A 22,115-nucleotide genomic window follows, 5' to 3' on the forward strand; every position below is an offset into this window, starting at 1 on the left:
TCTCCAATCCCCAATCCCAGTTTGCAGTGTCAAGTCTCCAAACACCAATCTCAGTCTCCATTCTCCAGTCCCCAATCACAGTCTCCAATCTCCAGTCCCCAATCCCAGATTCCTGTTTACAGTCCTCAATCCCTGTCTCCAGTCTCTAGTTCCAAATCCCCATCTCCAGTCTCCAGTCCCCAATCCCCATCTCCAGTCTCCAAACCCCATTTCCAGTCTCCAGTCCCTAATCCCCATCTCTGATCTCTAGTCCCCATCTCCGGTCTCGAATCCCCGTCTCCAGTCCCCCAATTCCCAATCCCAGATTCCGGTCTCCAGTTCCCAATCCCCATCTCTGGTCTCCAGTCCCCAATCCCTGTCTCCAGTCTCCAGTCCCCAATAACCCATCTCCAGTCTCCAATCCCAGACTCCAGACTCCAGTCCGCAATCCCAGACTCCAGTCCCCAAACCAGAATCCCCATCTCCAGTCTCCAGTCCCCAATCCCCATCTCCAATCTCCAATCCCCGTATCCAGTCTCCAATCCCCAATCCCAGATTCCGGTCTCCAGTTCCCAATCCCCATCTCTGGTCTCCAGTCCCCAGTCCCTGTCTCCAGTCTCCAGTCCCCAATAACCCATCTCCAGTCTCCATTCCCAGACTCCAGACTCCAGTCCCCAATCCCAGACTCCAGACTCCAGTCCCCAAACCCTGTCTCCAGTCTCCAGTGCCCAATCCCTGTCTCTAGCCCCAATCCCAGACTCCAGTCTCCAGTCCCCAATCCCAGACTCCAGACTACAGTCCGCAATCCCAGACTCCAGACTCCAGACCCCAAACCCTGTCTCCAGTCTCCAATCCAGAATCCCCATCTCCAGTCCCCAAACCCATCTCTAATCTCCAATCCCCAATTCCAGTTTGCAGTCTCAAGTCCCCAAACACCAATCTCAGTCTCCAGTCTCCAATCACAGTCTCCAATCTCCAGTCCCCAATCCCAGATTCCTGTTTACAGTCCTCAATCCCTGTCTCCAGTCTCTAGTTCCAAATCCCCATCTCCAGTCTCCAGTCCCCAATCCCCAACTCCAATCTCCAATCCCCGTCTCCAGTCTCCAGTTCCAAATCCCCGTCTCCAGTCTCCAGTCCCCAATCCCCATCTCCAGTCTCCAGTCTCCAATATCCGTTTCCAGTCTCCAGTCCCCAATCCGCTGCTCCAGTCTCCAATCCACAATCCCTGTCTCCATTCTCCAGTCCCCAATCCCCAATCCCAGTCTCCAGTCCCCAATCCCCAATACCAGTCTCCAGGTCCCAGTCCCCAATCCCAGAATCCTGTCTCCTGTCTCCAGTCTCCAATCCCTGTCTCCAGCACCCAGGCCCCTATCCCTGTCCCCGGTCCCCAATCCTCATCTCCTGTCTCCAGTCTTCAGAACCCAATCGCCATCTCCAGTCCCCAATCCCAGACTCCTGTCTCCAGTCCCCAATCACTGTCTCCAGTCTCCAATCCCGAATCCCAGTCTTCAGTCTCCAATCCCCAATCCTGAACTCTAGTCACCAATCCCCACCTCCAGTCTACAGTCTCCAATCCACAATCTGTGTCTCCAGTCTCCCGTCTCCAGTCCCCAATCCGCGTCTCGAGTCTCCAGACCCCGTCTCCAGCCTCCAGTCTCCAGTCCCCAATCCCTGTCTCCAGTCCCCAATCCCTGTAAGGAGGCACACAGGTAGATAGGATGAGGCTGTTAGATTGGGTGAGGAAAGCATGTGGATTACTGGCCAGGAAGACGAACACAAGAACTTTACAAAACCTCTCCTCAGGCCACAGCTAGAGTATTATACACGCCACACTACAGGAAAGATGTGATCGCTCTAGAGAGGCAGCAGTGGAGATTCAGAGGGATGTTGTGTGCAATGGAGCATCTCAGTTATGGGAAGAGACTGGATAGGCTAGTTTGTTTTCCCTGGAGCAGAGGCTAAGGGCAGGGACCTGGTAGAAGTGCACAAAATTAAGAGGGAATTTGACAGGTTAAGAGTGAGAATATTTTCAACATTGCAGAGTTGTTTAACATGATGTCTCAGAACATCGAAAATCTACAGCACATTACAGGCCCTTCGGCCCACAATGTTGTGCCAACCATGTAACCTACTCTAGAAACTGCCTGGAATTTCCCTACTGCATAGCTCTCTATTTTCCTAAGCAGCATGTACCTATCTAAGAGTCTCTATTGTATCCCTCTCTACCACCGTTGCTGGCAGCCCATTCCACACACCCAGATGAGGACTAAGGTGTTTAAAGGGGATCTGCAGGGACTATTCACATCTAGAAGATTATGGACCGCATTGTTTGAGAGAGTGGTGGAGACAGACATGGTCACATTTAAGGAGTATCTGACCAAGTGGTGGCAAATGGATAAGCTGGTCAGTGTTTTCACACTGAACTGAGGTCTCTGGGTCTCTGCTGTGTGATTCTACATTTAATAAGCCTGGGTTGATTAGAGTAATATTTTCCAAAGAAGTGTTTACATAGTAATACTCTCATTCAGATTGAATGAAATGAGCACTTGTGATATGAGTCTCCCGTTGCTCTAACTAATCCAAGTCTTTTGCAGCTATGGGCCGAACCTAAAAATATCAGATGTTGAGCTGCTGGAAATGAGTTTGGTGTGAAGGGGTCTGATCTAGTGACTGCCACTGAACAACTCACCGTCGTGGCCATGAGCTCTCCTTTCAGAAGCATTTTCTTGATTTTTCGAAGGGCTTTATTCCGTTTCCGGAGAATCCTGAGTGGATTAAACCCAACCTGTGGGAAGAATGAAATCCTGACTGAGAATGCAGATAAAGATGAAACAAAACATATCAATTCCAACTTTAAAAAAACACAAATAAACATCTTAGAAAGGAAGCTGTAGTGAAATTTAACCAGAATTTTACAAAAATATTGTTTACCGAAAAAATTAAAGCTCACAACTTTATGGCAAATGAGTTTAGTTTATGCTTGGTAATTAAACTGGTTTATGTCTGAAGCAATTCCATCAATGTTCTAAAGCCGAACATCGTTCTGTGATTTCTGCTTTCCTGCTGGTCTTTGACTCACTCAGACATTCCTCACTCACCTACCCTACCCCCAGTCCCTCCAGATGGACCCATTCATCTGTTTGTCACCTACCCCACATCCTCCCCACCACACACACACTTTTTATACCAGCTCTCTCCCCTCTGTCCGTCAGACCGGGTAAAGGGTCTCAAACCAAAAACACCACTGTTTATTTCCCTCTACTGATGCTGCCTGACCTGCTGAGTTCTTCCAGGATCTTAAGTGTGGCATGCTGGAAACTGTACCCATGAATCCTGATGAAGGGTCTCGGTCTGAAACGTTGACTGTTTACTCTTTTCCATACATGCTGCCTGGCCTGCTGAGTTCCTTCAGCATTTTGTGTGTGTTGCCTGGATTTCCAGCATCTTCAGATTTTCTCTTGTTTAAGATAAATAGGCTGAGTTATTATACAACCTAGGTGAGATTTCTGGTGGTTTACTGATGTCAACTGTGAAATGAAACAAATAGTCATTGTTAACTCTGTGGTGAAGGTGCAAGTTTGTTGCTGGAAACCAGGCCTTGGTTAGATATCCAAGGTAGTGCCAGAGTAAATGTGGTGGTTGAGATGGGTTAACCTGGTAAGTTTATGAGATGCAAATTGGTAAATGTTGTCAGGGTTATATACGCTGTGAACAGATCCCTTGTGAGAATTCAGGGATTAATCTTTGAAAGTTCTGTGATGAACAACAACTCACAGCTTCTGTCAGCTTGGCCCGGAAAAAGTCAATATTTGCAAAGAAAATGGGTGAAGGACATCGGAAGATCTTCACTCCCTCTGGCTCATATATCTGCAGTAAGACACAAGAGAAATCAGTGCATGCAGTAGCTCACTGAAGGCTTAAATCCCAGTGTTTAAGGTCAGTTGTTGGCTTCACTTACATTGACAAAGTCCTTCCTGTTCCTGTACAGGTCTGTCCCATTGATGTTAGCCAATACAGCACACTGTGGGCTGAAGATAAGACAGTCACACACACACTAATGCTGATGATGGAAATGGAGCCCAATGGGCGCACTGTGCCCGCTTCACTGTGCCCCTCTGAGTCCTCAGATTAAGATAAGTGCCCAGACCATGCTGTTTGTCTGCATCACGCCTTCCACGGTGAAATCCGGGCCTTACTTTGCTCAGCTTCTCCCACACCAGGTTACGTTTAACCTCTGTCCCTCTTATTCCTTTTCACCCCGAGCAGGTTTGTCAGAATCTTATACAGCATAGTTACTTAATTAATAGGATGTAGAATGATTCAGCAAGTACAGGCCCTTCATTCACCACCTCTGTGTTGACCATGATGCCAAATTAAACAAATTCCTTTTGTCTGCACCTGGCCCCATACCACATCAATCACTGCCTGTCTAAATGCCTCTTTACTGTTGTTGTTGTATCTGTCTCCAGTATCACCCTGGCAGTACATTCCAGACACTCACCACTCTGTGTAAACAAAAACTTGCCTTGTAACCTTCTTTAAACTTCCCCCGATGTTTCTCCAAAATGGCTGCTGTCCAGTATTTAAATTTCCCATCCTGGGGAAGAGACTCTATCTACACCTCTCATTGTTTCATGTACTTCGATCAGGTCTCCTGTGACTGATGGAAAGACACGGCTACAATACCTGCCCAGGCCACACTTGAGGAGCCTGTCACTGCACACCCACTGGATGTGACTTTACCAAGAATAGCTGGTGCTATCGCCATAAGTGTGCAGGGGAACTACCCAGAGCTGGGTATGGGTACACAGCATGGCCATACCTAGGCGTGCATAATTTCTCACAGAATGGATGGACAGATCAGTAGGGTTCAAGAAGGGTTTGGAGAATTAAAAAGAAACACTCTGGTTCATCTGTACTTTCTCACTTCCATCTCCTTCCTCAGTCAGAAAATGCAATAAAAGTTCCTGCTCTTCCACACTGAAGATAATTTCCAAAGAAAGTCATAGTCATACTTTATTGATCCCGGGGGAAATTGGGTTTTCGTTACAGTTGCTCCATAAATAATAATAAAGCTATAAATAGTTAAACAGTAATATGTAAATTATGCCCGGAAATAAGTCCAGGACCAGCCTATTGGCTCAGGGTGTCTGACCCTCCAAGGGAGGAGTTGTAAAGTTTGATGGCCGCAGGCAGGAATGACTTCCTATGACGCTCTGTGTTGCATCTCGGTGGAATGAGTCTCTGGCTGAATGTACTCCTGTGCCCACCCAGTACATTATGTAGTGGATGGGAGACATTATCCAAGATGGCATGCAACTTGGACAGCATCCTCTTTTCAGACACAGGCACAGGGGGGTGGGGGTATTGGGGGGGGTGGATACTAATCAAGTAATAAAACAGTGATAATAAAAGTATAAAGGGAGGGGGGAATAGGAGGAAAGGGAGTATCAGAGGTAAAGAGTCAGAAAGCAGAGGGACGTTGAAGGGAGGGGGGAAGAAGGATGAGAGGACAGGAGAAGGTGTGAAGAGATTCAGAAAGGGAGTGGGGAAAGAGACAGAGGGGAAGGGGATAGTGGAGGAAGGGGATTAGAGGAAGGGAAGAGAAGGAATAGAAAGAAAGGATGAGAAGAGTTTGCAGGAAAGGGAAATAGGAGCGATCGACTGGATGGGTCAGACAAAGGCATTGGGGTATACCACCATCTTGTTGAATAAAAATTTGCAAACGAGTGATAATAAAACAAAACTGGCCACTGAACAGCAGATGGAAACATGGAATCCACTTGTTTGTGGAATCTCCAGATGTGACTGAGATGAAGTTCCTATAACCAGATCTTTCCACACCCAGCATCTCCAGGACCTGTCTTTTGAAAATTTGATGGTACAATATTTTTAAAAATTAAGACTGAGACCAAAGTCTTTATGGAGGATTTTAAAGGGGGGGAGTGTAGCAGGGAGTTTAGAGGGAGTTCAAAAGCTTTGGCATGGGGCAGATAAGGAGGAAGGAGATGGGTGCCTGTTAAATTGGGATCAAGTGTGGATCATCAGGGAGAGGGACTTGGTGAAGTACAGGGTGCCTGTACTTCACCAAGTTAACAGGTGCCCCATCTCCTTCCTCCTTATCTGCATGTCCCGAACACCACCTTGGGGTCTAAGTCTGAGCAAGGCAGAGGAGAATTTCAGAGATAGCACCATGCTTCATACTGAGATGGTTAAAACCACCAGACATTGAGCAACGTAAACACGAGGAATTCTGCAGATGCTGGAAATTCAAGCAACACACATCAAAGTTGCTTGAGACATTGAACAACATTGGCGGACACAGTGTTCACACCAGCTCACAGTTACTGAAGCTGTTTCCTGACATCCGGTTGGCTCTAAGCTGAATTCCACTCTAACACTGCATGAGTGAGAAGGTACTCACAACTGGGTTCTGAAGACAATGGTCAGCAGCTCAAATCCAACAGCAGCACCGAGCCCGATGTCCAGACCAAGGAGAACAGCGGCGATGCAGGCCACGATCCAGATCAGCTGTGAACCAACAACATATCAACCGGCAGGTCAAGCCATCCACTGCAGTCCGATATACAGTTCTCCCCATTATTTAGTAACACAAACACGAGGAATTCTGCAGATGCTGGAAATTCAAGCAACACACATCAAAGTTGCTGGTGAACACAGCAGGCCAGGCAGCATCTCTAGGAAGAGGTACAGTCGACATTTCAGGCCGAGACCCTTCGTCAGGACTAACTGAAGAAAGAGCTAGTAAGAGATTTAAAAGTGGGAGGGGGAGGGGGAGATCCAAAATGATAGGAGAAGACAAGAGGGGGAGGGATGGAGCCAAGAGCTGGACAGCTGATTGGCAAAAGGGATATGAGAGGATCATGGGACAGGAGGCCCAGGGAGAAGGAAAAGGGGGAGGGGGGAACCCAGAGGATGGGCAAGGGGTATAGTCAGAGGGACAGTGGGGAGAAAAAGGAGAGTGAGAGAAAGAAGTGTGTATATAAATAACGGATGGGGTACGAGGGGGAGGTGGGGCATTAGCAAAAGTTAGAGAAGTCAATGTTCATGCCATCAGGTTGGAGGCTACCCAGACGGAATATAAGGTGTTGTTCCTCCAACCTGAGTGTGGCTTCATCTTAACAGTAGTGGAGGCCGTGGATAGACATGTCAGAATGGGAATGGGATGTGGAATTAAAATGTGTGGCCACTGGGAGATCCTGCTTTCTCTGGTGGACAGAGCGTAGGTGTTCAGCAAAATGATCTCCCAGTCTGCGTCGGGTCTCGCCAATATATATAAGGCCACATCGGGAGCACCGGACGCAGTAGATCACCCCAGCCGACTCACAGGTGAAGTGTTACCTCACCTGGAAGGACTGTCTGGGGCCCTGAATGGTGGTAAGGGAGGAAGTGTAAGGGCATGTGTAGCACTTGTTCCGCTTACAAGGATAAGTGCCAGGGGGAGATCAGTGGGGAGGGATGGAGGGGACGAATGGACAAGGGAGTCGCGTAGGGAGCGATCCTTGCGGAAAGGAGGGGGAGGGAAAGATGTGCTTAGTGGTGGGATCCCGTTGGAGGTGGCGGAAGTTACGGAGAATAATATGTTGGACCCGGAGGCTGTTGGGTGGTAGGTGGTAGGTATACCTCCCTCCCCTTCTAGATCTTTCTGTCTTTATCTCTGGAGACAGCTTATCTACTGATATCTACTATAATCCTACTGACTCTCACAGCTATCTGGACTATTCCTCTTCTCACCCTGTCTCTTGCAAAAATGCCATCCCCTTCTCGCAATTCCTCTGTCTCTGCCGCATCTGCTCTCAGGATGAGGCTTTTCATTCCAGGACGAGGGAGATGTCCTCCTTTTTTAAAGAAAGGGGCTTCCCTTCCTCCACCATCAACTCTGCTCTCAAACGCATCTCCCCCATTTCACGCACATCTGCTCTCACACCATCCTCCCGCCACCCTAGGAATAGGGTTCCCCTGGTCCTCACCTACCACCCCACCAGCCTCCGGGATGTAGTGAATCAAATGCATACACTACATTTTCATCAATGTGTTTAGTCACATCCTCAAAAAATTAAATCAGGCTCGTAGGGCACTACCTGCCTTTGACAAAGCCGTGTTGACTATTCCTAATCATATTATGCCTCTCCAAATGTTCATAAATTCTGCCTCTCAGGATCTTCTCCATCAACTTACCAACCACTGAAGTAAGACTCACTGATCTATAATTTCCTGGGCTTTCTTGAATAATGGAACAACATCTGCAACCCTCCAATCCTTTGGCACCTCTCCCGTCCCCATTGATGAAGCAAAGATCATCACCAGAGGCTCAGCAATCTCCTCCCTCGCCTCCCACAGTAGCCTGCGGTACATCCTGTCCAGTCCCGATGACTTATCCAACTTGATGCTTTCCAAAAGCTCCAGCACATCCTCTTCCTTAATATCTACATGCTCAAGCTTTTCAGTCCACTGTAAGTCATCCCTACAATTGCCAAGATCCTTTTCCGTAGTGAATACTGAAGCAAAGTATTCATTAAGTACCTCTGCTATCTCCTTTGGTTCCATACACACCTTTCACTGTCACACTTGCTTGGTCCTATTCCCTCACAACTTATCCTCTTGCTCTTCACATACTTGTAGAATGCCTTGGGGTTTTCCTTAATCCTGTCTGCCAAGGCCTGCTCATGGCCCCTTCTGGCTCTCCTAATTTCATTCTTAAGCACCTTCCTGCTAGCCTTATAATCTCCTAGATCTCTATCATTACCTAGTTTTTTGAAACTTTTGTAAGCTTTTCTTTTCTTCATTGAGGCATTGATTGTGTGGATAGTCAGAGACTTTTTCCCAGGGCTGAAACAAGAGGGCAAGGTTTTAAGGTGCTTGGAAGTAGGTACAGAGGAGATGGCATGGGGTAAGTTTTTTTATGCTGAGAGTGGTGAGTGCATGGAATGGGCTGCCAGCGACAGTAGTGGAGGTGGATTCGATAGACTCCTGGATAGGTATATGGAGCTTAGAAAAATAGATGGCAAGTAAGTATATGTTTGACACAGCTTTGTGGGTCGAAGGGCCTGTATTGTGCTGTAGTTTTCTATGTTTCTATGTTTCTTGACTACAGGGAGTAGGCTGGAGAGTGGGGCTGCGAGGGAATATGAATCGGCCATGATGGACTGTAGGAGGGGTCTTGATGGGCTGAATAGTCTGATTCTGTTCCTATGTTTTATGGTTATGACTCTGAAGGCTGTAAATGTGCCCTGATTGGTAACAAAGGCATCCCTGGTAACTGAGACCAGAATCTCATCTAAGTGTTTCCCGCCCAAGGCAGCCAAGCAGATAACGCAGAAGCAGGAAATCAGGAATAGAAGCCAATCTCCTTCGAATGGAGCAAGTACTACTGCAGAGAACACTTAGTTAGTTACTTAGTTACTTAGTTAGTCAGTTACTTGTTAAGACAACAGACGGAATTAGCCCTTGGAGCCATACAGTCCAGCAATCCCACAATTTAATCCCATCATAATCATGGGACAATTTACAATGATCAATTGACCTATTAACAAGTACTGGTCTGTGGGAGGAAACCAAAGCACTCGGAGGAAACCCATGCGGTTTCAGGAAAAACATACCAACTCCTTACAGGCAACAGTGGGAATCAAACCTGGGTCGCCTGTACTGTAAAGCATTGAACGAACCACTAAGTTACTGTACCGTCCTTTCTGTGAAATTGGTGGAAATCATGAATGCACTGAGCTGATATGAACAACACTATTTTTCACATTGCTTGTCAGTGGTTTGCATAATGGAATTGATGGCTTTGTGGCAAAGTTTGCAAATGATACGAAGATAGGTGGAGGGGTAGGTAGTGCTGAGGAAGCAATGCGATTGCAACAGGGCTTAGACAAATTAGAAGAATGGGCAAAAAAGTGGCAGATGGAATACAGTGTTTGGAAATGTTTGATAATGCGTTTTGGTAAAAGGAACAAACAAGCTAACTATTATCTAAATGGGGAGAAGGTTCAAACATCAGAGGTACAGAAGGACTCAAGAATCCTCATGCAAGACTCACAGAAGGTTAAGTCTGTGGTAAAGAAGGCAAATGCAATGTTGTTCAAGGGGAATAGAATATAAAAACAAGATAATGTTGAGCCTTTATAAGACACTAGTCAGGTCGCACTTGGAGTATTGTCAACAGTTTTGGGCCCCATATCTCAGAAAGGATGTGTTGTCATTGGAGAGATTCCAGAGGAGGTTCATGAGGATGATTCTGGGAATGAAGGGGTTAACATATAAGGAGCGCTTGACAGCTTTGGGCCTGTACTCACTGGAATTTAGAAGAATACGTGGGGGTCTCATTGAAACCTACTGAGATAGCGTGGATGTGAAGAGGATGTTTCCTCTAGTGGGGGTATCCAGAACTAGAGAGCACAGCCTCAAAACGGAGGGGCGGCTTTTTAGAACAGAAGTAAGGAGCAATTTTTTTTAGCCAGAGAGTAGAAAATCTGAGGAATGCTCTGCCACAGGCAGTGGTGGAGGCCAAGCCTATAGGCATTTTTAAGGTGGAAGTTGATAGTTTCCTGATCAGGATATGGTGAGAAGGCAGGTGTATGGGGTTGAGTGGGATCCAGGATCAGCCATGATGGAATGGGGGAGCAGACTCAATGGGCTGAATAGCCTAATTCTGCTTCTACGTCTTATGATTTTATGGCCTTAATACTAAGTCCCAGGGGAGGAGACCCCACACTGAGACAATGCAGAGGTATTTCATACCAGCTCACTCTCCATTAGTGCCCAGCAGATCCAGCAAGCCCAGCACCAAGGACTGAGAATTGCCTCCTGTTTTGGAACTATGGACATTGAAGGGTGTCACATGATATAACGGGATATACTGTAGATGATTTAAAGATATGGACAGAGAAAGGGCAGACAGGGTTTAACCTAAGCAAGTGTGAGGTTGCTCTTTGGGAGGTTAATAGTAAGAGGGATGTATGGAGCTAATGGCAGAGCCCTTAGGGGCATTGAGGTCCCAGAGCAGAGCTCCCTGAAAGTGGTGTCACAAATGAAGGAGGAGCTCAGCATGCTTGCCTTCATCATTCAGGGTGCTGAGGATAAAAGTCAAGAAGGTACGTTGCTGCTGTATGAAGGCTTGGTGAGGCTACATTCAGAGCACTGTGGTCACCTCGTTATGAGAAGGTGTGGATGTTCACCAGGATGTCACCTGGATTAGAAAGTGACACTTATAAGGAGAGACTAGAGAGTTTTTTCTGGAACGGCAGAGGCAGATAGAATCTTTCCCCAGAGTATGAATGTCAAAAACTAGAGGTTTAAGGAGAGAGTGAGAAGGTTTATAGGAAACATTGGGGCAGGACATTTTACACCAAGAGTTACACACAAAAAATGTTGGAGGGACTCAGTAGTTCAGGCAGTATCTATGGAAACAGCATTTCACTGGGACCTAGGGTTGCCAACTTTCTCACTCCCAAATAAGGGACAAGACTAGCAGTCAAATACGGGACACTTGTGTCTACCCCCAGAAAGACTACCATGACCATGAAGCCTCGCGCAGACACCTCTGTGCGCATGCGTGACGTGCACATACATGACGTACGCATTCGTGCATGTGCTGAATTTTTTCTACAAATCGGTTTGGGCGATTCTGTTCAGTGAAACTACACTGTACATACGTTATTTCTACTTTATATAGGCTGTGTATTTATCATATCATTCCTGCTTTTATTATATGTTAGTGTTATTTTAGGTTTTATGTGTTATTTGGTATGATTTGGTAGGTGTTTTTTGGGTCTGGGAACGCTCAGAAATTTTTCCCATGTAAATTAATGGTAATTGGTTATGCACTTTACGCCATTTCGGCATGAAAGGTTTCATAGGAATGCTCTACCTTAGCGGGGGAAATACGGGAGAAGGGCGGTCCCGTATGGGACAAACCAATTTAGCCGGATATACGGGATGTCCCGGCTAATACGGGACAGTTGGCAACCCTACTGGTACCCTTCATCAGGACATGTGCCTGGAACGCAAGTGGTGGGAGCAGTGTTTAAGAGGCATTTAGACAGACCCATGAACAGGCAAGGGATGGAGGGATATAGACCAGCTGTAGGCAGTTGGGATAATCTTAATTTGACATCATGATTAGTATAAACATTATGGGTCGAAGGCCCTGTTCCAGGGTTAATGACCCTCCCACTGCATCCACACTCAACTCTCCGAGAGCACCATCCATCAGAAACAGAGCGGGTCCCCACTGATAGGACCTGCGAACACCAGAATCGCACAGGCACACCACAGGCCCAGAGTCTGTACTGCCCCAGGCACGGACACTCGTTCTACGCGTGAGTTTAGCCAGCTGTAAAACTCAAAAACCCAGCATGTTTCAAACTGAGGAATGAAAAGTAGTTTTCTATTTACTCCTTTTTTAAAAATAAAGTGATATATAGTGAAAAATCTTGATATGAATTCAGTCAATGACCAAAGATCATCACCTGGGCTGACAGTAATTCATCCTCACTGTCAGCAAACAGTCCTGCAGCAGAACACCTGGCCAGCATTTCACTGCAAGACCCTGATACAAGTTGGTGTGAGCACCATAGCTCATACAGACCTAGGTCCGAGTGTGGTGGGGGGGTGTCCTAGCTTTTTAACACTGGGGGGAGACAGATCCAGGTCCCAGCGGGGGTGTCTTACCTTTCTAACACTGGTGGAGGGAGACAGACCCAGGTCCCAGCGGGGGTGTCTTAGCTTTCTAACACTGAGGGGGCGGAGATAGACTCAGGTCCCTGTGGGGGTGTCTTAGCTTTCTAACACTGAGGGGGCGGAGATAGACCCAGGTCCCAGCGGGGGTGTCTTAGCTTTCTAACACTGAGGGGGCGGAGATAGACTCAGGTCCCTGTGGGGGGGTGTCGCAGCTTTCTTACACGAGGTGGGGGTGGGGGAGGGAGTCATCATTACCACAGCCGAGACAGACCCAGGTCAGGAGCGCTCACTGCATGTAAAGTGACAACGTCTCGGAGTCTTGAGAGACTGCAGATGCGGGAACTTAGAGCAGAAAGCAAGCTGCTGAAGGAATGTCGCCAATCCTCCCCGTTGACTCAGGGCAGCTCCCCCGTCAATGCGGCTTCAAAGGAGAGGGGTCGCAGAACTGAGCAAGATTAACGTACAACAGTGCTGAAGTGTGTTGGGGGGGGGCATGGTGTGGAATGGCTCATCAAAGGCCCGATCACTTACACAATCATACTTGTCTTTCTTCCATAGAATTCCAATATCTCTGAACTGCATTAACATTCCTTTCAAGTTAATAATGACAATCGCTCCAAGAACTGACTGTAAAGAGAGCAGGAAGACAAAGTTAGGCACTGAGTCAACAGCTTTGTAAACCAAAATGCCCCACACTGATTGATTCTCAAACAATGATACAACATTTGCAGAGGGGAGTGACTGTAAAATTCTTGACGATAAACTCCTTGTGGAGTTACATCCATTGCTAGTCCTGGCTTTAGGCCAGGAGGGGCCTGTAGGAAGTCTGAGCAGGGAATCTGATTGAATTGGTTCCTTTGCTACCTCAAGCTACTCGTGGCAAAGACAAGCCAGCACTTTGCATCAATGCAGAAAGTCTTGCCTTATATACAAGGCCAAGCATGTGGGGGGGGGGGGGGGCTGGGATAGATTGATCTTACAGTAGGTTAAAAGGTTGGCACAACATCATTGGCCAAAGGCCCATACTGTGCTGTTGTGTTCCTTGTGCTACATTCCATGAAATTCATGCCAAACTTTATAACATTGGTGGGGCGGAACTGCAAGATGGTGCTAAATTCTGTGGGTTCAACATCAGGGAGGATGTGAAAGCTGAGGGCAGTGACCCGAGTGGGTGAGATTCCTGGCACTGAGTATGTGGGAAGATTTACAGCTGGAGAAGGTTCAGGACAGCTTACTTCCAACATACTAAAATATAAATATGTCTGGTGGCACACTGGTTCAGTGGGTCGATCCACAGCTCACAATGACAGAGACAGGGCTCAATGTCAATCACAGTAACAGAGACCGGGGTCAATGTCAATCCCAGTGACAGAGACCGGGCTCAATGTCAATCACAGTAACAGAGACCGGGGTCAATGTCAATCACAGTAACAGAGACCGAGGTCAATGTCAATCACAGCGACAGAGAGACCGAGGTCTATGTCTATCACAGCAGCAGAAACCGGAGTCGATGTCAATCCCAGTTACAGAGAGACTGGGGTCAATGTCAATCACAGTGACAGAGACCGGGGTCAATGTCAATCACAGTAACAGAGACCGGGGTCAATGTCAATCACAGCGACAGAGATATCGGGGTCAATGTCAATCCCAGTGACAGAGACCGAGGTCTATGTCTATCACAGCAGCAGAAACCGGAGTCGATGTCAATCCCAGTTACAGAGAGACTGGGGTCAATGTCAATCACAGTGACAGAGACCGGGGTCAATGTCAATCACAGTGACAGAGAGACCAGGGTAAATGTCAATCACAGCGACAGAGATATCGGGGTCAATGTCAATCCCAGTGACAGAGACCGAGGTCTATGTCTATCACAGCAGCAGAAACCGGAGTCGATGTCAATCCCAGTTACAGAGAGACTGGGGTCAATGTCAATCACAGTAACAGAGACAGGGCTCAATGTCAATCACAGTGACAGAGACCGGGCTCAATGTCAATCCCAGTGACAGAGACTGGGGTCAATGTCAATCTCAGTGAGAGAGACCGGGGTCAATGTCAATCACAGTAACAGAGACAGGGGTCAATGTCAATCCCAGTGACAGAGACCGGGCTCAATGTCAATCCCAGTGAGAGAGACCAGGGTCAATGTCAATCACAGTAACAGAGACAGGGGTCAATGTCAATCACAGCGACAGAGACCGAGGTCTATGTCTATCACAGCAGCAGAAACCGGAGTCGATGTCAATCCCAGTTACAGAGAGACTGGGGTCAATGTCAATCACAGTGACAGAGACCGGGGTCAATGTCAATCACAGTAACAGAGACCGGGGTCAATGTCAATCACAGCGACAGAGATATCGGGGTCAATGTCAATCCCAGTGACAGAGACCGAGGTCTATGTCTATCACAGCAGCAGAAACCGGAGTCGATGTCAATCCCAGTTACAGAGAGACTGGGGTCAATGTCAATCACAGTGACAGAGACTGGGGTCAATGTCAATCACAGTGACAGAGACACAGGGCTCAATGTCAATCACAGTGACAAGGAGACAGGGGTCAATGTCAATCACAGTGACAGAGACCAGGGTCAATGTCAATCACAGTGACAGAGAGACCAGGGTCAATGTCAATCACAGTGACAGAGAACAGGAGTCAATGTCAATCCCAGTGACAGAGACCGGGGTCAATGTCAATCACAGTGACAGAGACTGGGGTCAATGTCAATCACAGCGACAGAGAGACAGGGGTCAATGTCAATCCCAGCAACAGAGAGACAGGGGTTAATGTCAATCCCAGTGACAGAGACAGGGGTCAATATCAATCACAGTGACAGTGTCCTGGGGTCAATGTAAATCACAGAAACCGATACCGGGGTCAATGTCAATCGCAGTGACAGAGACCGCGGTCAATGTCAATCACACGACAGAGACCCGGGATCAATGTCAATCACAGTGACAGAGACCAGGGTCAATGTCAATCACAGTGACAGAGAGACCAGGGTAAATGTCAATCACAGTGACAGAGACCAGGGTCCAAATCAATCACAGCACAGAGACCTAGGTCAATGTCAATCGCAGTGACAGAGACACAGGTATCAATGTCAATGCCAGTGACAGAGACCGGGTTCAATGTAAATCACAGAAACCGAGACCGGGGTCAATGTCAATCACAGTGACAGAGTGACAGGGGTTGATGTCAATCCCAGTGACAGTGTCCTGGGTTCAATGTAAATCACAGAAACTGAGACCGGGGTCAATGTCAATCACAGTGACAGAGTGACAGGGGTTAATGTCAATCCCAGTGAACAGAGACCGGAGTCAATGTCAATCCCAGCAACAGAGTGACAGGGGTTAATGTCAATCCCAGTGACAGAGACAGGGGTCAATGTCAATCACAGTGACAGTGTACTGGGGTCAATGTCAATCACACGACAGAGACCCGGGATCAATGTCAATCACAGTGACAGAGACCAGGGTCAATGTCAATCACAGTGAAAGAGAGACCAGGGTAAACGTCAATCACAGTGACAGAGACCAGGGTCCAAATCAATCACAGCGCAGAGACCCAGGTCAATGTCAATCCCAGTGACAGAGACCGGGGTCAATGTCAATCACAGTGACAGAGTTCAGGGTCAATGTCAATCCCAACGACAGAGTGACAGGGGTCAATGTCAATCCCAGAGACGGAGACCGGGGTCAGTATCAATCCCAGCGACAAAGAGACCGGGGTCAATGTCAATCCCAGTGACAGAGGGACAGGGATCAATGTCAATCCCAGTAACAGACTTCGGGGTCAATGTCAATCCCAGCGACAGAGAGATAGGGATCAATGTCAATCCCAGTGACAGAGAGACAGGTGTCAATGTCAATCCCAGTGACAGAGACCGGGGTTCATGTCAATCACAGTGACAGAGACCGAGGTCAATGTCAATCACAGTGACAGAGGTCGGGTCAATGTCAATCCTAGTTACAGAGAGACAGGTGTCAATGTCAAACCAGTGACAGGGACTGGGGTCAATGTGAATCACAGCGACAGAGACTGGGGTTAATGTCAATCACAGGCAATCAGAGACCTGGGTCGATGTCAATCACAGTGACAGTGTCCTGGGGTCATTGTCAATCACAGAATCAGAGACCGGGGTCAATGTCAACCACAGTGACATAGGCCGGGGTCAATGTTAATCACAGCGACAGAGAGACAGGGCTCAATGTCAATCACAGTGACAGAGACCGGGGTCAATGTCAATCACAGCGACAGAGAGACAGGTGTCAGTGTCAATCACAGTGACAGTGTTCTGGGGTCAATGTCAATCACAGTGACATAGGCCGGGGTCAATGTCAATCACAGTGACAGAGACCGGGGTCAATGTCAATCACAGTGACAGACAGACAGGAGTCAATGTCAATCCCAGTGACAGAGAGACAGGGGTCAATGTCAATGCCAGTGACAGAGAGACAGGGGTCAATGTCAATCCCAGCGACAGAGAGACCGGGGTCAATGTCAATCACAGTGACAGAGGTCGGGTCAATGTCAATCACAGCAGCAGAGAGACAGGGCTCAGTGTCAATCACAGTGACAGAGAGACCGGGGTCAATGTCAATCACAGGAACACAGGCCGGGGTCAATGTCAATCACAGCAACAGGGAGACAGGCTCAGTGTCAATCACAGTGACAGAGAGACCAGGGTCAATGTCAATCCCAGTGACAGAGAGACAGGTGTCAGTGTCAATTACAGTGACAGTGTTCTGGGGTCAATGTCAATCACAGTGACATGGGCCGGGGTCAATGTCAATCACAGCGACACAGAGAAAGGGCTACATGTCAATCACAGTGCCAGAGTGACCGGGGTCAATGTCAATCACAGTGACAGAGCGACAGGTGTCAATGTCAATGCCAGTGACAGAGACCGGGGTTCATGTCAATCACAGTGACAGAGACTGAGAACAATGTCAATCGCAGTGACAGAGAGACAGGTGTCAATGTCAATCCCAGTGACAGAGAGACAGGTATCAATGTCAATGCCAGTGACAGAGACCGGGGTCAATGTCAATGCCAGTGTCAGAGACCGGGGTCAATGTCAATCCCAGTGACAGAGACAGGGGTCAATGTCAATCCCAGCAACAGAGTGACAGGGGTTAATGTCAATCCCAGTGACAGAGACCGGGGTCAATGTCAATCCCAGTGACAGAGATACAGGTGTCAATGTCAATGCCAGTGACAGAGACTGGGGTCAATGTCAATCTTAGTGACAGAGACCGGGGTTCACGTCAATCCCAGTGACAGAGACAGGGGTCAATGTCAATGCCACTGACAGAGATACAGGGGTCAATGTCAATCCCAGTGACAAAGACAGGGATCAATGTCAATCACAGTGACATAGGCTGGGGTCAATGTCAATCACAGTGACAGTGTCCTGGTTTCAATGTAAATCACAGAAACCGAGACCGGGGTCAATGTCAATCCCAGTGACAGAGAGCGCGGTCAATGTCAATAACACGACAGAGACCCGGGATCAATGTTAATCACAGTGACAGAGACCAGGGTAAATGTCAATCACAGTGACAAAGACCAGGGTCCAAATCAATCACAGCGCAGAGACCCAGGTCAATGTCAATCACAGTGACAGAGACCAGGGTCAATGTCAATCGCAGTGACAGAGAGACAGGTGTCAATGTCAATGCCAGTGACAGAGACCGCGGTCAATGTCAATGCCAGTGACAGAGAGACAGGGGTCAATGTCAAGCCCAGTAACAGAGTTCGGGGTCAATGTCAATCCCAGCGACAGAGAGACAGGGGTCAATGTCAACCCCAGCGACAGAGAGACAGGGGTCAATGTCAATGCCAGTGACAGAGACCGCGGTCAATGTCAATGCCAGTGACAGAGAGACAGGGGTCAATGTCAAGCCCAGTAACAGAGTTCGGGGTCAATGTCAATCCCAGCGACAGAGAGACAGGGGTCAATGTCAACCCCAGCGACAGAGAGACAGGGGTCAATGTCAATCCCAGTGACAGAGACCGGGGTCAATGTCAATTCCAGTGACAGAGAGACAGGGATCAATGTCAATTAAAGTGATATAGGCCGGGGTCAATATCAATCACAGCAACAGAGAAACAGGGCTCGATGTCAATCCCAGTGACAGAGACCGGGGTCAATGTCAATCACAGCGACAGAGAGACAGGTGTCAATGTCAATCACAGTGACAGTGACCGGGGTCAATGTCAATCACAGTGAGATAGGCCGGCGTCATTGTCAATGATAGCGACACAGAGAAAGGGCTACGTGTCAATCCCAGTGACAGAGACAGGGGTCAATGTCAATCACAGTGACAGTGTCCTGGGGTCAATGTAAATCACAGAAACCGAGACCGGGGTCAATGTCAATCACAGTGACAGAGACCGGGGTCAATGTCAATCACAGTGACAGTGAGACTAGGATAAATGTCAATCACAGTGACAGAGACCAGGGTCCAAATCAATCACAGCACAGAGACCCAGGTCAATGTCAATCACAGTGACAGAGACCCAGGTCAATGTCAATCACAGTGACAGAGACCGGGGTCAATGTCAATCACAGTGACAGAGGCCAGGGTCAATGTCAATCACAGTGACAGAGTTCAGGGTCAATGTCAATCCCAGCGACAGAGTGACAGGTGTCAATGTCAATCCCAGAAACAGAGACCGGGGTCAGTATCAATCCCAGTGACAGAGAGACCGGGGTCAATGTCAATCCCAGCGACAGAGAGACAGGGGTCAATGTCAATCACAGTGACAGAGACCGGGGTCAATGTCAATCACAGTGACAGAGACCAGGGTCAATGTCAATCACAGTGACAGAGTTCAGGGTCAATGTCAATCCCAGCGACAGAGTGACAGGAGTCAATGTCAATCCCAGAAACAGAGACCGGGGTCAGTATCAATCCCAGTGACAGAGAGACCGGGGTCAATGTCAATCCCAGCGACAGAGAGACAGGGGTCAATGTCAATCACAGTGACAGAGACCGGGGTCAATGTCAATCCCAGCGACAGAGTGACAGGGGTCAATGTAAATCACAGAAACCGAGACCGGGGTCAATGTCAATCACAGTGACAGAGACCGGGGTCAATGTCAATCCCAGTGACAGAGACCGGGGTCAATGTCAATCCCAGTGACAGAGAGACAGGGATCAATGTCAATCACAGTGATATAGGCCGGGGTCAATGTCAATCACAGTGACAGAGACCGGGGTCAATGTCAATCCCAGCGACAGAGTGACAGGGGTCAATGTAAATCACAGAAACCGAGACCGGGGTCAATGTCAATCACAGTGACAGAGACCGGGGTCACTGTCAATCCCAGTGACAGAGACCGGGGTCAATGTCAATCCCAGTGACAGAGAGACAGGGATCAATGTCAATCACAGTGATATAGGCCGGGGTCAATATCAATCACAGTGCCAGAGAGACAGGGCTCGATGTCAAACACAGTGACAGATAGGCAGGAGTCAATGTCAATCCCAGTGACAGAGACCGGGGTCAATGTCAATCACAGTGACAGAGAGATAGGTGTCAATGTCAATCACAGCGACAGAGAGACAGGTGTCAATGTCAGTCCCAGTGACAGTGACCGGGGTCAATGTCAATCACAGTGAGATAGGCCGGCGTCATTGTCAATGACAGCGACACAGAGAAAGGGCTACGTGTCAATCCCAGTGACAGAGACAGGGGTTAATGTCAATCCCAGCGACAGAGACAGGGGTCAATGTCAATCACAGTGACAGTGTCCTGGGGTCAATGTAAATCACAGAAACCGAGACCGGGGTCAATGTCAATTCCAGCGACAGAGTGACAGGGGTCAATGTCCATCCCAGCGACAGAGAGACAGGGGTCAATGTCAATCCCTGTAACAGAGTTCGAGGTCAATGTCAATCCCAGCGACAGAGAGACAGGGGTCAATGTCAATCCGAGTAACAGAGTTCGGGGTCAATGTCAATCCCAGTGACAGAGACCGGAGTCAATGTCAATCCCAGTGACAGAGAAACAGGTGTCAATGTCAATCCCAGTGACAGAGACTGGGGTCAATGTCAATCTCAGTGACAGAGACCGGGGTCAATGTCAATGCCACTGACAGAGAGACCGGGGTCAATGTCAATCCCAGTGACAGAGACATGGGTCAATGTCAATCCCAGAAACAGAGTGACAGGGGTTAATGTCAATCCCAGTGACAGAGACAGGGGTCAATGTCAATCACAGTGACAGTGTCCTGGGTTCAATGTAAATCACAGAAACCGAGACCGGGGTCAATGTCAATCACAGTGACAGAGTGACAGGGGTTAATGTCAATCCCAGTGACAGTGTCCTGGGTTCAATGTAAATCACAGAAACCGAGACCGGGGTCAATGTCAATCCCAGCAACAGAGTGACAGGGGTTAATGTCAATTCCAGTGACAGAGACCCAGGTCAATGTCAACCACAGTGACAGAGACTGGGGTCAATGTCAATCACAGTGACAGAGACCAGGGTCAATGTCAATCGCAGTGACAGGGAGACAGGTGTCAATGTCAATCCCAGTGACAAGAGACAGAGGTGTCAATGTCAATGCCAGTGACAGAGACCGGGGTCAATGTCAATCACAGTGACAGAGTTCAGGGTCAATGTCAATCCCAGCGACAGAGTGACAGGGGTCAATGTCAATCCCAGAGACAGAGACCGGGGTCAGTGTCAATCCCAGCGACAGAGAGACCGGGGTCAATGTCAATCCCAGCGACAGAGGGACAGGGATCAATGTCAATCCCAGTAACAGAGTTCGGGGTCAATGTCAATCCCAGCGACAGAGAGATAGGGATCAATGTCAATCCCAGTGACAGAGACCGGGGTTCATGTCAATCACAGTGACAGAGACCGAGGTCAATGTCAATCACAGTGACAGAGGTCGGGTCAATGTCAATCCTAGTGACAGAGAGACAGGTGTCAATGTCAAACCAGTGACAGGGACTGGGGTCAATGTGAATCACAGCGACAGAGACCGGGGTTAATGTCAATCACAGGCAATCAGAGACCGGGGTCGATGTGAATCACAGTGACAGTGTCCTGGGGTCATTGTCAATCACAGAATCAGAGACCGGGGTCAATGTCAACCACAGTGACATAGGCCGGGGTCAATGTTAATCACAGCGACAGAGAGACAGGGCTCAATGTCAATCACAGTGACAGAGGCACAGGGGTCAATGTCAATCACAGTGACAGAGAGACCAGGGTAAATGTCAATCACAGTGACAGAGAGACCAGGGTAAATGTCAATCACAGTGACAGAGACCAGGGTCCAAATCAATCACAGCGCAGAGACCCAGGTCAATGTCAATCACAGTGACAGAGACTGGGGTCAATGTCAATCACAGTGACAGAGACCAGGGTCAATGTCAATCGCAGCAACAGAGAGACAGGGCTCAGTGTCAATCACAG

At 48.3% G+C, this 22,115-nt stretch overlaps 1 protein-coding gene across 3 annotated transcripts in view; it reads right to left on the reverse strand.

Moving 5' to 3' along the window:
• The window catches only part of LOC134359263 (chloride anion exchanger-like), a 145,124-nt gene that overhangs the window by 36,776 nt on the left and 86,233 nt on the right, over positions 1 to 22,115 (reverse strand). For all 3 annotated transcript variants that reach the window (XM_063072225.1, XM_063072223.1, XM_063072224.1), the window contains exons 12-16: positions 13,213 to 13,308; positions 6,404 to 6,510; positions 3,938 to 4,007; positions 3,754 to 3,846; positions 2,669 to 2,764 (exon numbers count right to left, since the gene is read on the reverse strand). In XM_063072225.1, the coding sequence (XP_062928295.1) occupies positions 2,669 to 2,764; positions 3,754 to 3,846; positions 3,938 to 4,007; positions 6,404 to 6,510; positions 13,213 to 13,308 (462 nt within the window). The remainder of the gene's footprint in view (positions 1 to 2,668; positions 2,765 to 3,753; positions 3,847 to 3,937; positions 4,008 to 6,403; positions 6,511 to 13,212; positions 13,309 to 22,115) is intronic.

The sequence above is a fragment of the Mobula hypostoma genome, chromosome 20 (genome assembly GCF_963921235.1).
Source record: "Mobula hypostoma chromosome 20, sMobHyp1.1, whole genome shotgun sequence".
Taxonomy (NCBI): Eukaryota; Metazoa; Chordata; class Chondrichthyes; order Myliobatiformes; family Myliobatidae; genus Mobula; species Mobula hypostoma.